Here is a 16027-nt window from a genome sequence, read left to right as displayed (position 1 = left end):
AGAGAGTATTCCAAGATTCCACCAATATGATTGGCGGATTCAAAAAATATTCTCAATATAAGGTTTTTATCTAACATTATCGAAATTTATGCCATGCATCATGTGCACGACACACCCATAACATAGAATAATGGACTTTAGGTTGTGAATAAAATTAAAAATAAATAATGATTAAAGAAACACAAGCATAAAGTTAAAAATTAAAGTTTAAATAGGATAACATATGATTAAATGATACCGTTCGTATAACGGGCATCACAGAAGTGCTAATCTTTCCTTGTGTGTAACCATATTCCTAAATCCAATTTAAAACTCATAGACCAAATTATTATTTTTAGACAAACCTAAAATCAATTTAGGATCTCATTGAGTAGAACGAATTTAATAGATCGCCAATCACACCTTAAGAAAAAGATTGGTGACAACTCTAAAAAATTTTCACGTCGAGACGGATGGGTTCTTGGACTCGCACGTAGTGGCATAGCAAAAAACATACAAATATAGCAAAAATAAAGTAACCACATTTAGTATCACAGATTACACTTCTTCGCTCGAATACGTAATAGCTCATGCAACGCTTGGGTGGATGTTTCCACACAAGCTAGCTAAGAATTCAATTATATCTAAATAAACACAAATTATAAGCACTGGTTAGCTTGCAAAATGCAATAGTAGAATCATATAAGGTATAACGAATTTCATATATGCAACCGTTAGTTCCTAGTAAAGGAAAAATATTTTATTAATATTCAAAAAGGAGTACAAAAGATCGAGAGTATAAATGTGCAATTGTCGGGCCATGGGGGTAGTCCTAGATGGTTAACCACAAACATACTTTTACTAGTGAAGTAGTCCAGCAATCTGCTGACTACTTACCCTGTATAACAAGCTAATGAGTTTTTACACTTATGCCATCAAAAACTGTTACAATGAGTGAAAATAAGGACATTCCTTCCCTCAAGGGCTTTCCCCTTAAATACTTAATAAACTTTTATAAGTATGCTACCAAGTGACATTACATTGTTTGAAATAAGGACATTTTTCCTTTAAGCAAATTAGTCTCCTAGACAGTTTTACCTTGTCATGGCCTTATACAAAGGTTGGCTCATGACATCTTTTCCAACTCAATCTATTGATGTCCTCGTTGATTAGTTGACTTGAAATTTTTCGATCTTCTGCTTGAAGACGCGGAGGTCAGTTTCTTTTTCCTAGGTGATTTCATCTGCTCTAAGACTTTCTCATTTAACTAAGAACTCCTGCATTGGTTGTCGAGAAACTAGAGTGGTCTTTTTTGCAGGAATCTCTTCTACTTAGCACTGTGATAGTGACTTGGTGCTGATGATGGCTTTCGTGGCTTGACTTTCGACTTGAATATGCTAGATTTGCATGAAACAGCTTTAAGTTACTGATATGAAACATTAGATGTACCTTCATCCACTTGACGATCATTGAAATATTTCTTATTATAATTATTAGTAAGATTTAAATCTATTATAAATATGTATTCATCAAATAATAATTATTGAAATATTTTTTTATTATGATTATTAGTAAGATTTATTTCATTTATAAATAAAAAATTTAATTGTATTGAATAGTTTCATTAAAAAATATTTTTTTAATTTTAATAGTGTTATATAATTTAAATATTAATATTTTAAATTATTTTTTAAATTAAATATTAATTTTTTAATATATTAAGTTAAATATTATTCATCAAACTTATATTTATAAACTTACTATAAAAGTTTTTTTTTTATTTCTTAAAAAATACTTTATTGACTAGTAAAATATTTTATATTTAAAATTAATTTTTTATTTATCAAAAAAATATAAATCTTAAAAATATTTTACTACAAAACAAATCGATATAAATCTTAAAAATAAAAACAAAAAATATTTTATTTCAAAACCAGCGATCCTAAAGTAGCATAAGATTTCCATCAACTTATTCAGGCCAGGTGTGATGAACAACTTTTTGTTTTCTTATTTTAAGGCACAAAGTTGTCGGCATAGTTATTAACACGTGTCAGTACATAATAAAAGCAGAAATCAATCAAAGCCAACGGCCCACATTGCAACAAAATCCGGATCTAATCAATGACAGTAACACCCACATCATATATCGATTCCCTGTTCATCTCCTCAAACTGAAAACGTCACCGTTTAAGCTTCTAAACCAAAACTCACCTGTCCTGTTAAATCACCCCTCGCGGCTGCGATTCGCTTTCTCCATTTCCACCGGGATACTTTTCTTTTCGAAACGCGAGTGAAACAATGCCGTACTACTCAAGGCAAGGCGAAGATGACGTCCACGACTTCGACGAGTACGATCCGACGCCATACGGTGGCGGATACGACCTCGCCTTAACCTACGGACGTCCGTTGGAACCGTCCGATGAGACTTGCTACCCTTCATCGACACCGTCTGATGGAGACTTTGATTACGCTTGTCCCCATTTCTCTTCCAGCTGCGAGCCCTGTGCTTACGCCGACGAAGCTCTCCAAATTGAGTACAGCAGCTATGCCCGAGCCAAGCCCCGACCAGGACCTGGACCCGCTTATGGTGGTGGCCCTGGTGGCTATGGGGCTCAACATGAGCCTGATTATGGATCTGGGTACGGAAGGAAGCCTGACTATCAGCAATCCGAATCGGGTTATGGACGGAGGCCGGATTTTGAACGACCCGGATCCGAATTTGAATCTGGATATGGGCGAAGACCAGAGTTCAAGCAGCCTCCGCCGGAGTTTGGATCTGGGTATGGCCAGAGGCCCGAATACGAGCAGCCACCTCCGCCGGAATTTGGATCCGGGTATGGACGAAGGCCCGAATTTGAGCAACCTCCACCGCCTGAATTTGAATCTGGGTATGGCCGGAGACCCGAGTATGGGGAACATGGATCCGAGTACGGAACTGGGCATGGCAGGAAACCCGAGTATGGAGAATACGGATCCGAATATGGGAGGAAACCCGGGTACGGTGAGTCTGAATCTGAATACGGGTCCGGGTATGGCCGGAAGGCAGAGTATGAGGGAGGTGGATCCGAATATGAGACTGGATATGGACGGAGGCATGAGGGCGAGCAAGGATCGCGTTATGGAGAGAGGACGGAGACAGGATATGGGTCCGGCTATGGGAGGAAGGAGAGCTATGGTGGGGAGGAGTATGGAGGAGAGAGGAGCGAGTATGAGAGGAAACCAAGTTATGGGAGATCGGAGGAAGAGGAAGGGGAGTATAGGAAGCCGAGTTATGGTTATGGTGGTGAAGAAGGTTATGGCCGCAAGAAACATGTAAGTAGTTTTACTTGTTTTGATTGAATTTTACCGAAAAAGGTTGATAGCTTAATTTGATGTGTAGTTTGAGTTTTGTGTATGATGAAAGTTTTTAGCTTTGTCGTTGAGGACTTCAGAACTTTTATCTTCTATTGTTTAGATTTATACCTGTAAACTGCAAAGCTGGAATACATGATATTGATCCTGTCATGCTTTAGTATTTAGATAGGATGTGCTTGAAGATGTGGAATTTGCAGACTTATTAGCTGTTATTAGGTTAGAGTGGGAATGAGTAAAAATTGTTTTGATATGTGTGTTGAGGGTGGCAAGCAGGGAGTGAATATTAGCATCTGCATGGATTTTATGACACTGCATTTCCGGAAGTAATTGTTTGTCATATAGGTGTCCATTCTTAGTAGTTAGTACTAAAACTTGATCATTTCTAACTTGTTTTTTCTATTTATTTGATTTACTAATTAGCTTTATAGATCATTAGAAGCATTCTGTTCTTTTGATTTTTTGTCCCAGGTCAACATTTTCTAGCAAGTTCTTTATTGAAGAAAAAAATTTATGAATAAGCTTGATTTTAGATCTTGCTTCTTGTTTAGAAGAATGTTTGGTGTTCTGAACTCACTTACTTTAATGACATATAGGAAATATTGCCTCTAGAACACATTGCTATGGCTGCTTTTGTTATTTTGATTTGTGATTTATCATCTCCATTGGAAATTGAAGGATAAGCTTGGGCCTTTTCATTCATCAAGGCATTTCCATTTAGTAAAGTTAGATTTTTTTGTATACTTGTACTTTGAAGTTCTGAATAATAATATCCTTCTTTTTCTGCTACAGCTATATGTTGAAACTAGGGACTTGCAAATTATTCATGTTTAGTTATGCTTAGCATTATGTTATAGAGGTGTCAAGAAATATGAAACGAGTGATTGAGTGAATATGGTAGATTATCTGGAATTGATTTGGGTTTCAGTAAGTTTATACTATCATATATGTTGGACTGTTTTTTTTGGTTGTGGGAAAAAGGTGAACTATGTTGTTATATCTGTACTTGTTTATGTTTGATTGTTTGTGTCAAAACTAATATGATTGAATGAAATTAAACATTGCAGGGGGATGACAACTCTGATGATGATGAGGAGAAGAAGCATCACCGCTATAAGCACCACCACCACAGGCACCATGATGATGATGAGTAATCAGACTGGTGGTAAATCACTGAATGGAGTTCGTGCCATAGTAGCTACTACTAAATAAAGGTTGAGGCATGCCTCCTTTGATGGTATCTACTACTGTTGCCGAGTGGTTCATGTGTGTCAGTGACTGTGATTGTCAATAAAATCCCCAAACATTTGGGTTACTGTGTTGTGCTTGCATAATATCAACTTGGTGATGATAATGTGATGATGCCGTATGATGCTTATGTGTGCGTCTGAAATTTCTTTCTTTTTCAAGTTCTCCGGGCATTATCTTGAACCAAAACCTTTCCACTGCACCTTGGGTGTTGAGTTCACTTAATCAGGATTCTTAAAATGAGAAGTGATTTATGGTTACGGGTTGGATGTTTCTGATAATTAAGACAGCAATCTATTATCCATCGGGCTGTGTAAAAACCGGGGAGGCTCTGTTTTAGAATCCTAATATCCTGCTAATTATGAAATGGTAATAGTTTTTGAAAATGAAAAAGTTCCGAACTTCCGACCGGCACCCACTTTGGATTTATCTGTTGTCTTTGTGTTTATTGGCCGGAATGACCGTAATGTGGGTCAGGCTCAACATTTCTTGTATTTCTTTAGTTGATTTTTTTGTTATTGTTTACAAAATAAACAGTAATCTAAACATGTATGTCTGAAAACGATTACACCGTTTCCCAACAGTGCTCTAAACATCTTGCTTGCTTTAAAGAATGCTTCGAACGTTTAATATGCTAATAAAGCAATGTGCCATAGATTTTAATGAATGAATTTGCCTATTCGACTGCATAATGCATCAGCTGTTACAGCTTTGAGTCACAACTTCTGGGTGGCAATCAACTGCATACGGAATCAATCATGTAGTTAATACTACTCGTAACTAGTAAGCACCATAATCAGACACTTCTTTCATATAATCCTTGTGCTTTTCCATACAAATTTCCTCCAACTTAGAAACTAGTCAGAAAGTATAACTTGATTCAACAAATTAATCAATAAAAAATAAAGTTCAAGCTAGAGCGTATAGGACGATGTTCTAGGGTTAACTTGTGCAAACTACAATTCCAGCTTAACTGATAAATTAGTCTATTACATTTAGCCTCTGAAATAACAATGAAGGTACAGATGAGATGCCTATGACTTCCAAACAGAGTGACAAGGAGAACAGAGCAAAACTACAGGAGCTTCTTCCTCTCAAAAAATGCCTTTAGATGCCATATCTGCAACCCAGCCACAGACAAGCAAACAACAAGCGAAAAGAAACTAAGAGTAGCCATTTTGGAATTTGTTTCTCTATTAAGCTGTTGCATTTCTTCCTCCCTGAACAAAACAGATAGAGAAGGAAAGATCAAAGCACGTAAAGACCTACTGCTGCTTTACATTAGCTATAACCTGAGAAAATTGCTTTTCCAATGCCAATTTGACAATTTATCTTCCTTAGAAGAATGAATGTAATCTGACTCGGTTACATCCAAATTTAGCATCAGAAGCAGAAGTTATCATAGAAACAAAGCCCTGAACCCAAATTCATTTTAAGAGAAACAGCATACAAATGGAGGGTCGGAATGGGGAAGACAGACAAAGTATTATCCTTGATGAGAAGCCCTAAAATCTGTTAATATGGACAAATCTATCAAAAGTCGCAATGTATGGAAATTCAAATCCTTGGAAAGTGAGGAAAGTTAAGTGTCTTTCTTTCTTAAAGAAGAATAATATGCCAACAGAAGAAGTTAGATAAGAAAGGATGGATTCCAAGCCAACAGAATGATTAAAATAACAACACTAGTTATTTCATACCTCTCACGAAGATAAAACATCTCTTCATGAATAGACGTGACAGTGTCGTACAATTTCTTCAACTCAAGTTTCATTGTCTATCACAAGGAAAGAAATGTTAACTCAATAAACATGATACAATCCAAAACTCTCACTAAAGTTGTCATGTGGCATCTGTTCATTTAATTATTTCTTTTTTCCATGCTAACAGGAACCCAATGCTATGACCAAGAACTATAAAATAGCATATGTCAACTTCTTAGAGGCCTCCAGAAATCCACATCATATCATAACTCACACAGAATGGTGTACAGCCACAGATTTGTCCTTTCCTCCCCCTCCCATGTTCTCAAAGCAGCTTCATGCTAAGATTGATTATACTTATAATTCATACATAGGCAGAAAACGAAACCATCCAGACCTACCAAAGAACAACAACTTTCCACCACAAAGAGTGAAATTACCATCAAAACTAATCCTTTAACTCACTTTTTGATGCAACTTCTTTAAGCAGGTTAAAACATATCATTGCACATATATAATAATAACATTCAGAACACCAAAAATGTAGTTCATTCCAAGTCTTATTGATAGTTATACAATCATGTTAAACTAAATGCTTTCTACGGACATAGTTCAAGTACAAAACATAAAAGGAAACACAAAACAAATGATAGCTTAATGTTAATTGTTGTGAAGAAAATTTGCCAACGTATAAGAATGTTTGTCTAACTTCAACTACTGGCATGTTGTCAGCCCTTTTAAATGACAGCTTTGCATAAATCAAGAGGAGCAGTCATTATGTAAACTAAGAAAGTACTACCATTAACAGGCCTATAAATCTACTTTTGTTTCCAAAAGTTGCAAAATCTAGTTTAAACATTAATAAAATATCCAACCACCAACAAAATGAAAAGGATATTGGTAAATACACTTACTTCAACCTGCCCTTTCTTGGCAACCTTGGACCAATCCTTAGCAGCAACACCAGTTTTCCAATCAAAATCAATTGTAATCGTTACAGGAGGCTTGTGGTCAGTAGCCCAAAAACAAGCAGTGTAATCACCACCCTCAACTGCAGTAAACGCAAAAGTCCCTGAATCCACACGATCTCCATAGTGATTATTGTTCCCATAAGGTGAAGTCACCTATAAAAGTAAACACCTTGTTATCACCGAAATCCATCCCCTAAATTTCAAAAGCAAGGATCTAACCAAAAGCATGATCCGTCTTGCATAATTTTATGTTATACCCACTAATCTTTTTTTTTTGGGAATTAAAAATGAAGCTATAAGAAATGGGAAAAATAGAAACAAATCAACAACACGAAAATTATCCCAACAACAGAAATGCATCTAACCCAAAAGAGAAGGAATTAAAATACCCATTTTCAACAATTCAAATCCACCATACATTCACTTAGCAAAAGAGAAAACATATTCTTTTTGACAAAATGAGAAACTTTAACTCCTAATTATATCATAAACTTTCCAAACTAAATTCAGCTTCCCACAGAAATAAAAATCAACAAACCAAAGAAAAAAAAAAAAGACAGAATTGCATGGGGCGTACCCTGAGAGTGAGTCGGTGGGAATCAGGCAAAGGGTAACCTTCGTTTGGATTGACAATGCTGTATTTACCAACACTCATTGCATTCGGCTTGATGTCTTCTGAAATGCACTTTGTGTTCCCTGATTCCAACTCAAATCTCATTGATTCCCCAATGTCTGTTTCCAACATTAATCCTAGGATTATGAGAACTATACCCTGAGTTAATCTAGACATTCTTGTCTTAGACACAGAATAAAAATCACAGGTTTTTGAGTTGTGAACTTCTTAAAAGTTTGGAAGAGATCTGTTTGTGTTGTGTTGGCTTGGTGTACGTTAAGAGAAGCTTAATTTATGACGGCCTATTAGATTCTGCCGTGTAATTAAACTAAGTTTATAATAGTAATAAATAATAATAATAATTTATTCTTATTTGAATCTCCATTGTTTCATTTCAAGTAAAGTAGCATTGTTTTTATCGAACTTAATTTAATTTAGAGTCATGAGATGATCATGAAGCAAATAAGCTTATTAACATGATACACAAACTTACATCTAAATTAAAGTCACTAATTCGTGTTAACCAATGATAATCGTCTTATATAAAATTGAAGATATTATAAATAAATGAGTCGATATAAGTACAATGAAATTACTTTATCGTATTAAAATTTGTCACAAGTATGATATGTTTATTATATAAATTTTATGTGTATGACATGATACTATTAATATATTTAAATACAACTAATTTATTTAAATATAACTCAATTAATCCATTATGATACAATTATTCGATTTGAATTGAATAATAAGTTGTTTATATATTTTAAATATTGTCTTATTTAACTAATGGGCTACTTTCATAGCCCGAATCTAGCTTAAAAGGCCATCAATAGTTGGGTTGTGTTATCAATATTGTATGATACATAATACATATAGTACAATATAATATAATATTAGTAAAAAATGATACGTATCGATAATTGTATCGTATTTGATCAAGTATCGAATTGCATCGTAAGATACAGTTAATATAATTTTTATAAACTTAATTCTAATTAATTATAAAAATTTATTTATTTATTTATTTATTTTGAATTGAAATATGAAAAACTATTTTTTATGAGATTCAATGATTTAGATTTTAAATAAAAATACTAAAAAATTGAAATTCCATTTGAATTTTAACATGATAAGTGTTTGTTTAATTTTTAATTCATAAATTAATATAAAAATATATACTATTAAGGAATATATTGAGAATTTCAATAAAAAATAATCATATTTTCAGTTTATGTTCTATAATTTCCAATTTCATTAAAAAGTATAATATTTTTATTTTTTAAAATTTTACATGTATAAATATTATTTATAATTAATTTTAATTTTTTTTACTGTGTCTTATGATACTAAAAAATAAAATATCGATACACAATACGTGCATCGATTTAACAATTATACTATATAATCCATTTTTGATATATAATATAATATATAATAAATGTGCATGGTCCGATACTTTGCACTTGTACTATATTGCGAAATTCATTCTATTCAATGAAATGGTAAATTTGAATCGGATTGAATTCATATGATTGAGGAAAAATACATTATTGATAGGAGAGTACATAATAAACATAATATAAAAACAAATTAATTTTAAATTACTTGTGAGGCAGCAATGAAGCTGTAGATGAAGATGGGAAAGACTCCAGCTCCAAAACAACAGCAGCAACAAAACCAAGGCTTTGAAATACAAACTCAGCCTTGATATTTCATCAGAATGCTTGTATTTCAAAGCCTTGTTTCTTGCTGTTGTTATATCTCCATCCTGCCTGCCGCTTATTTTTCACTGGTAAACGACAGAAAGCAAGGTTGATTTTAGGGTTCATGTTGAGAAATTTAGGGCAACATTTATAGAGCTGGAGATCAAGTGGCGATTTGCAGCTACATGAGTAAGTGGACCATATTACAACATCATGAGTAATTGTACTATGTTATGACGACATTGTTTCCAGAAGTTGTAGCGACTTTATTCCAATCCATATCACTATCACAATTCTTGCTCAAGTCTTTAGGAAGCAGTGCCCCCCCTTTTTTTTTTTTCCTATCCATGATCTAGAGTGCATTGACAGATACACTTGGCTACAATCATGTTCTAACTCTACTTTACTTTTCGGAATTTCTAATTAATATTTGAATTAATTACCTAATGATAGTAATGAGTTTGAAAGTGTAATAACATCAATATTGCATGAAAAAGTAGAAGCTAGAAGAGCAAAGATATTCGAGTATTTAAACCATGAAAAGGACACTCACAAATCTACTTAGGATTAGAAACAGTAATATTGTGGTTGTACCAACAATTAATCATTCACAATACAGGCTTTAGAAATTGACAGGATTACTTTGTATTAATGTATTGATGAAAATTCCAGGCAAAACCATGAACATTGCTTAATCCTTCAGAAACCTCAAAGTTTGCTTATACAAACACAAATATGTGGATTTCTCTTCAAAAATCAGCTCCCAAAATGTATACTTCGGCCCTTTTTCGAATAGGAAGAAACGTTTAGTGCATGAGAATAACTCACGATACTAAAAACCTTGTTCTGATGAGTTTTGGGATCATATCCAAGTCCCATGGCTGATGAATAAGTAATGTGGGAAGTCTGTTAATCAGATAGACTAATGCCTGAAATACATTACACCAGAATATTATATGGCATTGAGGCATAATAAAGCAAAGGGACGACTTTTTTTAATTTTTAAAGATAAAATGTTTTCGAAAATAAATTTTTTTAATCTTATTTGTTTTTAATCAAGAGCAAAGATTTTTGGAGATAATTGTTTTCAATGAAACCTCTTCATATTCAAGTACACGTGTTAAAAAAAATATTATTACATGCCATGTTAAAAAAAAAAACTGTTACACACCATTTTTTTTTATAATTACAGAAAATATTCACAACAAAAAAGAAAGTATTCACAACAAAAATTGTTACACAGCATTTTTTTTTATAATTACAGAAAATATTCACAACAAAAAAGAAAATATTCGCAACAAAAATTGTTATAGACCATTAATGGTTAAGAAAGTATATAAGTCTGGTCTAAAAGTACTTCAATATTAATAATTACGGGAATAGTACATTATTGCACCGATGATGAAATGTTCATTAGGAACGTGAAAAATCACAATTCCGAATGACCTTTTCTAGGCTAGAGATTTCGATTAAAATCTTACCAGTATGATGAGAGGGTTTTAATTTTGAATCCTGATGTTTGCAATTTTAAGTAAATAAAAAACCTATTAACCAAATTACTAATCAAACAAAATGTAAAAAAAAAAAATAATAATGGCAAGAAGAATAATAATAATAATAATAATAATAAATGTGAGAGGGAATAGGTAGAAAATATATATAGTTTAAAAATATAAGATTATATAAAATAATAATATTCATGATGATAAACAAATAGTAAAAAATAAAATTTTCATAGATAGTAAATTCATAATAATAATGAATATAACTAAAATATGAAAGGCAAATATATATAATCATAAAACATAGATTTATGTGAGAAGATGGCAAAATAGTAAGTAAAAAAAAAATAGGTTAGGTTAATAAAAAATTTAGGAAAGAAGTTGAGAAATGTATGCATAAATAATAATAATTCTAAAATAAATTTTTTGATTAAAGAAATAACATTCAAGTAAAAGGAAAATATACTTAGCCAAATAGATAAATACTTAAAATATAAAAATATATAATAAAAATAAAAGATTTATTCATGATATACATATTTTTTAAGATAGATAATTTTTAAAGAAATTACAAAAGAAGTTATGGGATAGTTAAGAACGAATATTGAAATTATTTAGGTCCATTACACATTATCACTGCATCGTTAAATGTCAAACATATTGTGCGCACGAGTTAAAGCCCCGATAATGGGACTTTTCGATGGAGCTTGCGAAGAAGAGTTTCTTCCGAAAATTTTCTAGGTGAAAGAATAACTTCGAGTCCTACTAGTATGATGGGAGGGTTGGGAGAATGTCCTTAATAAAAAGCTTTTGCTTGTGTTAGGGAGTGCATTCACGAAAATATTATTTTTACTTGCAAACGACTACCCCGATGATGGGATTTATTCATTAAACTTGCGAAAACTAGTTTCTTGGGTAATTCCCTAAGTGAGAGAATATACTCGGATCCCACCAATATGATGGGTGGATTTGAAAAATATCATCAATAAAAAGTTTTCATTTGGCATTATCTGGATTTTGTGCTATGCAATTCATAATTGCATCATGTGCACATAGCACTCGTAACACCGAATAAATGTTTTAATTTGCTAATAAAATAAAAAATAAAGTAAATAAACAATTATTAGGGGAACATAAGAATAAAACTAATGGTTTAGGCTATAGTAGGATAATATATGATTAAATGGTACTGTTCGTGGAACGGACGTTACGGGGTGCTAATCTTTTTCCGTGCGTAACCGTACTCCCTAACCAAACTCTAAAAATTCACAGACCAATTTATTGTTCTTTAGATAGACCTAAAATCAATTTAAGACCCTATCAAAGAGAACAAATTTCACCGGTATCCAATCGCACCTAGATAAAAAAAGATTGGTGGCGACTCTTAGTTTTTTCTATGTCTAGCGGTCAGGTTCCCGAACTTACATGTTACGACTAAAAGGAATGTAATTATTTTCCATATTAATCTGCATATCAATCCTTATCCAAGGCATACTATTCAAATTACAATTTTCTACTAATCAAATAATTTTTGGTACCCTCCACCATTATCTCAATATGTATATATGGTCCAGGTTGTGCATGCACTTTGGGTAGTAGATATCGATAGTGTTGTCAAACAAATACAATTGGAGACCCAGTCCCATATCTATAAGGTATAATTTTAGTTGAGTTTTTATTTATAAGCAATAAATGCTTTATATTAGTAAAATAATGATAAGTATATTTTACTAGTAGATGCAATAAGGTTTTGAGCTTAGATATTTGGATTGTAATGTAATTTTACATTTAAATTTAGTCCTTGAGAGTTGGGAAGAGTGTTAGAAAATTAGTAGAAAAAGAAAAGAGAAGAAAGTAAGGCTTGAGGTGTGCTGTAACACACTTTCGTTAAAGAGTGGTTGCCTACTATGGGGATTTGCTGACAAGGACTTTGCAGGATACAACAAGCCTTTTTTGCAGAATGCTTTCAATGAATTTTGGCTTGAAAGTACGTTCTTTTTATAGATAGTGAGAAGTTGTGTCTGTTGTCTTTCAACGATACATCTTTTTCACTTTCAACAGATGCATCTTTTTCACTTTCAACAGATGCATCTTTTTTACTTTCAACAGATGTGTCTGTACTATTTTTATAGATGTGTCTGTTGTATTTCAACAGACGTATCTATAACTTTCAATAGTTGTGTTTGTTGTAAATACTTATTTTTTATTTAAAAGTTATATTTATTCTTAAACAGTCACACCTGAATAATTATCTTTCAATAAATATTACAAACTATTCAACAATCCCCCACAATTTGTAATATTAATAATACTATGCATAATATAAAGTATCTTGAAGATTTCAACTTTCTATTAGTGTAGAAATTTTAAAGTTAAGACGAAGTTATTGGTATCACAAGGATTGAACCTCAACTCTTTATGTCATAATCGAAAATATCACACACATAGTATTATTTTTTAAGATTTTGCCAACTGCTTTAGCAGTTATGGCCTTGTGCTAATCCTAGTTTCTGTATATTTATAAGAATAAACCCTTTTAGTTCTTGGTTGGAGCGGCACCACTCCAATATTCATATAGGTGGAATTTGTAATTATGCCCTGTTACTATAGGCATTTAATATTTCCATTAAGAGCTTTTGGCTCATCCTTTTCTCGTAATAGTCACACTGAATGTTCTAGAATGAGACTATTTGAATATTCTAGGATGAGGCTATTTAATATAAAATTCAGTGCATAATGATAGCATATAGTAACTTGTTATTACCCATTGAACTTTTATTGTTAGTGTTGCTAACTCAAAGTTGGGTTTCCATTACTAATGCTTTTAAGTCAAGGGTTTTAGCCCCATTCCACTAAAAGTTGACTTTACAACCTCTCTTGGCAAAGCTTTGGTAAGTGGATCAGCCAAATTCTTGCAAGATTTAACATAAACTATTGTTATAATGCCATTTGACACTACAAAAAAACATGTTTTTTTTGACAAAAAAAATTTCGTTGAAAATTTTCCATGGATATCAATCCAAAATTGTTACAGTTTTTTCGATAGATTTTTGACTGATTTCCAACGAAAATTTTCCGTTGGAAAATTATCATTGGAAAATTTGTTAGTGCCAAAAAAAAAAAATTCTCCCACCAATTTTTCCAACGAAATTTTCCAACGGAAAATTTTTCGTTGGAAATCCGTTGGAAATTTGAAGAACCCAAAAAAATTTGAAAGCCCGCTGAAGTTTTCAACGAAAATTTTCGTTGGAAAAATATATTACCAACAGAAATTTTTCAACGGAAGATTCCGTTGGTAATGGTATTTTTGAATTTTTGTTCTTAAAATATTTTAAACTTTTTATAAATAGGACATCTTTGCTCAACTTGGGAGCCAATCCACGATAGAGTTGCCGCAGGTGGTGGTGGTTGGAAGCCAGAGCAGTGGCAAGTCTAGCATGCTTGAGTCACCCGTTGGCTGCTACTTCTTGCCTCGTGGTTTCGATATTTGCATGCGCCACCCTCTCGTCCTTCATGAAATGCCCCATACTTTGATATGGTGACATATAAAGCTTATCGGATGTGAATTGAGGCATAATAAGGTATTGTGAGAACTAAAGAGACAAGATAAAATTTTTAAAATAAAATAATATTTTATTAATGAAATAATATTAAAATATTAATATTTAGTCGGATGTCGAAATCAATCGTGAAGAAGGATCATATGGTTGATCCAAGTGGGGGAGAAGATGTCAAGCCTGACTCTATAAAATACTTGTCATGACATGCATGTGATTGACTGAATGTTTACATACTAGGAGAGCCTCGAAAAATCGACAAAAGTCGATATTTTACCTAGAGGTACAACAAAGTTGATTTAAACCTTGAACTAGATCAAATAGAGATTTTAGGGTGAAATTAAAAATTTTAAAGTCTCAGAATGACTTAGAATGGTGATTCGGAGTTCGAGGATTAATTTGGAGTCAAACCGAAATTTTCACTATCTAAGGGCAAAATGGTAATTTGGCCACCTGAAGATAAAATTGAAATATTGGAAGAATTTTTTATCAAGATTGATCACATTTGACTCATTGGAGTATAATTTGAGGTTGATACATGAAAAAAATTATAATCCCGATATTTTTCGGAGCATAGGGGTAAAATGATAATTTTACCACCTTAGGGGCAAAATTATAATTTTACCACCTTAGAGGCAAAATTATAATTTTTCACCACCATGACATTTGTTCAGCACATGGTCTTCCCTTATCCTCATTTTGACCTTTGACTAATCATGTGGTGGAGATAAAAGGTTTAAAATTTTTAAAGTTTTAAAAATGGACCAATGGAAACATGCCATGTGTCAAGCTTAGGATATTTTATTATTTAACTTAAAAATCAGCATAAATCAGCCCATTATCTCTCCAAATATTCGGCCAAGCAAGGAAGAGAGGGAAAGAAAGGAAGAACAAACCCTAGCTGAAGAATTTCAAGAGAAAAAGTGTGGAAAATCAAGGAAAACAAGTGAAAAAGGTAGGATTTTTCAACTTAAGCTTGAAATCTATTTTCCTTAAGCATTTCTCCTTATTTTTCATGCTTAAATTACATGTTTTCATGATGAATTCATGGCTGGTCAAAATGGGTAAGGAGAGAGAAAGATGTTGGATTGAATTGATTTTAAGATATGTTAGTGTTTTTAGTTAGTTTAGCATATTCAGAAGCAAAACAACAAGAGAAGAATCCATTTTCCACATGAATCTTCATGGCCGAATCTTCCTTGATGTGTGTGGGTGATGGATTGTTATTATTTTAAGAGAAATGGGTTAGAAAATGATGAATAATGGTGAGAAAATTAAGTAGGAAAAATCACGGTGTTAGTGCACTGTGATGGCTGAATTTTTTCATGAAGAAATGGGAGGGTTTTGATGCTGAAATTGATGTTATTTGAATAATGTTTAGTGAATTGAGGTATTAG

General features: G+C 32.7%; 2 protein-coding genes across 2 annotated transcripts; one reads left to right on the top strand and one right to left on the bottom strand.

The window, feature by feature from the left end:
• On the top strand, nucleotides 2141-4715 carry LOC18601566 (uncharacterized protein At5g39570). Its single transcript, XM_018120109.1, has 2 exons — nucleotides 2141-3291; nucleotides 4398-4715. Exons 1-2 carry the CDS (start codon nucleotides 2278-2280, stop codon nucleotides 4482-4484), a joined length of 1101 nt encoding a protein of 366 aa, XP_017975598.1. The 5' UTR covers nucleotides 2141-2277; the 3' UTR covers nucleotides 4485-4715.
• Nucleotides 5363-8147, bottom strand: LOC18601565 (transmembrane emp24 domain-containing protein p24delta9). Its single transcript, XM_007032547.2, has 4 exons — nucleotides 7827-8147; nucleotides 7193-7402; nucleotides 6276-6352; nucleotides 5363-5798 (listed from the first exon to the last, which is right to left on the bottom strand). Exons 1-4 carry the CDS (start codon nucleotides 8037-8039, stop codon nucleotides 5654-5656), a joined length of 645 nt encoding a protein of 214 aa, XP_007032609.1. The 5' UTR covers nucleotides 8040-8147; the 3' UTR covers nucleotides 5363-5653.

This window comes from Theobroma cacao, chromosome 4 (assembly GCF_000208745.1).
Source record: "Theobroma cacao cultivar B97-61/B2 chromosome 4, Criollo_cocoa_genome_V2, whole genome shotgun sequence".
In the NCBI taxonomy this organism is placed as follows: Eukaryota; Viridiplantae; Streptophyta; class Magnoliopsida; order Malvales; family Malvaceae; genus Theobroma; species Theobroma cacao.
Note: the sequence above shows the minus strand (reverse complement) of the source record. Positions and strands in the feature narration are given on the sequence as shown.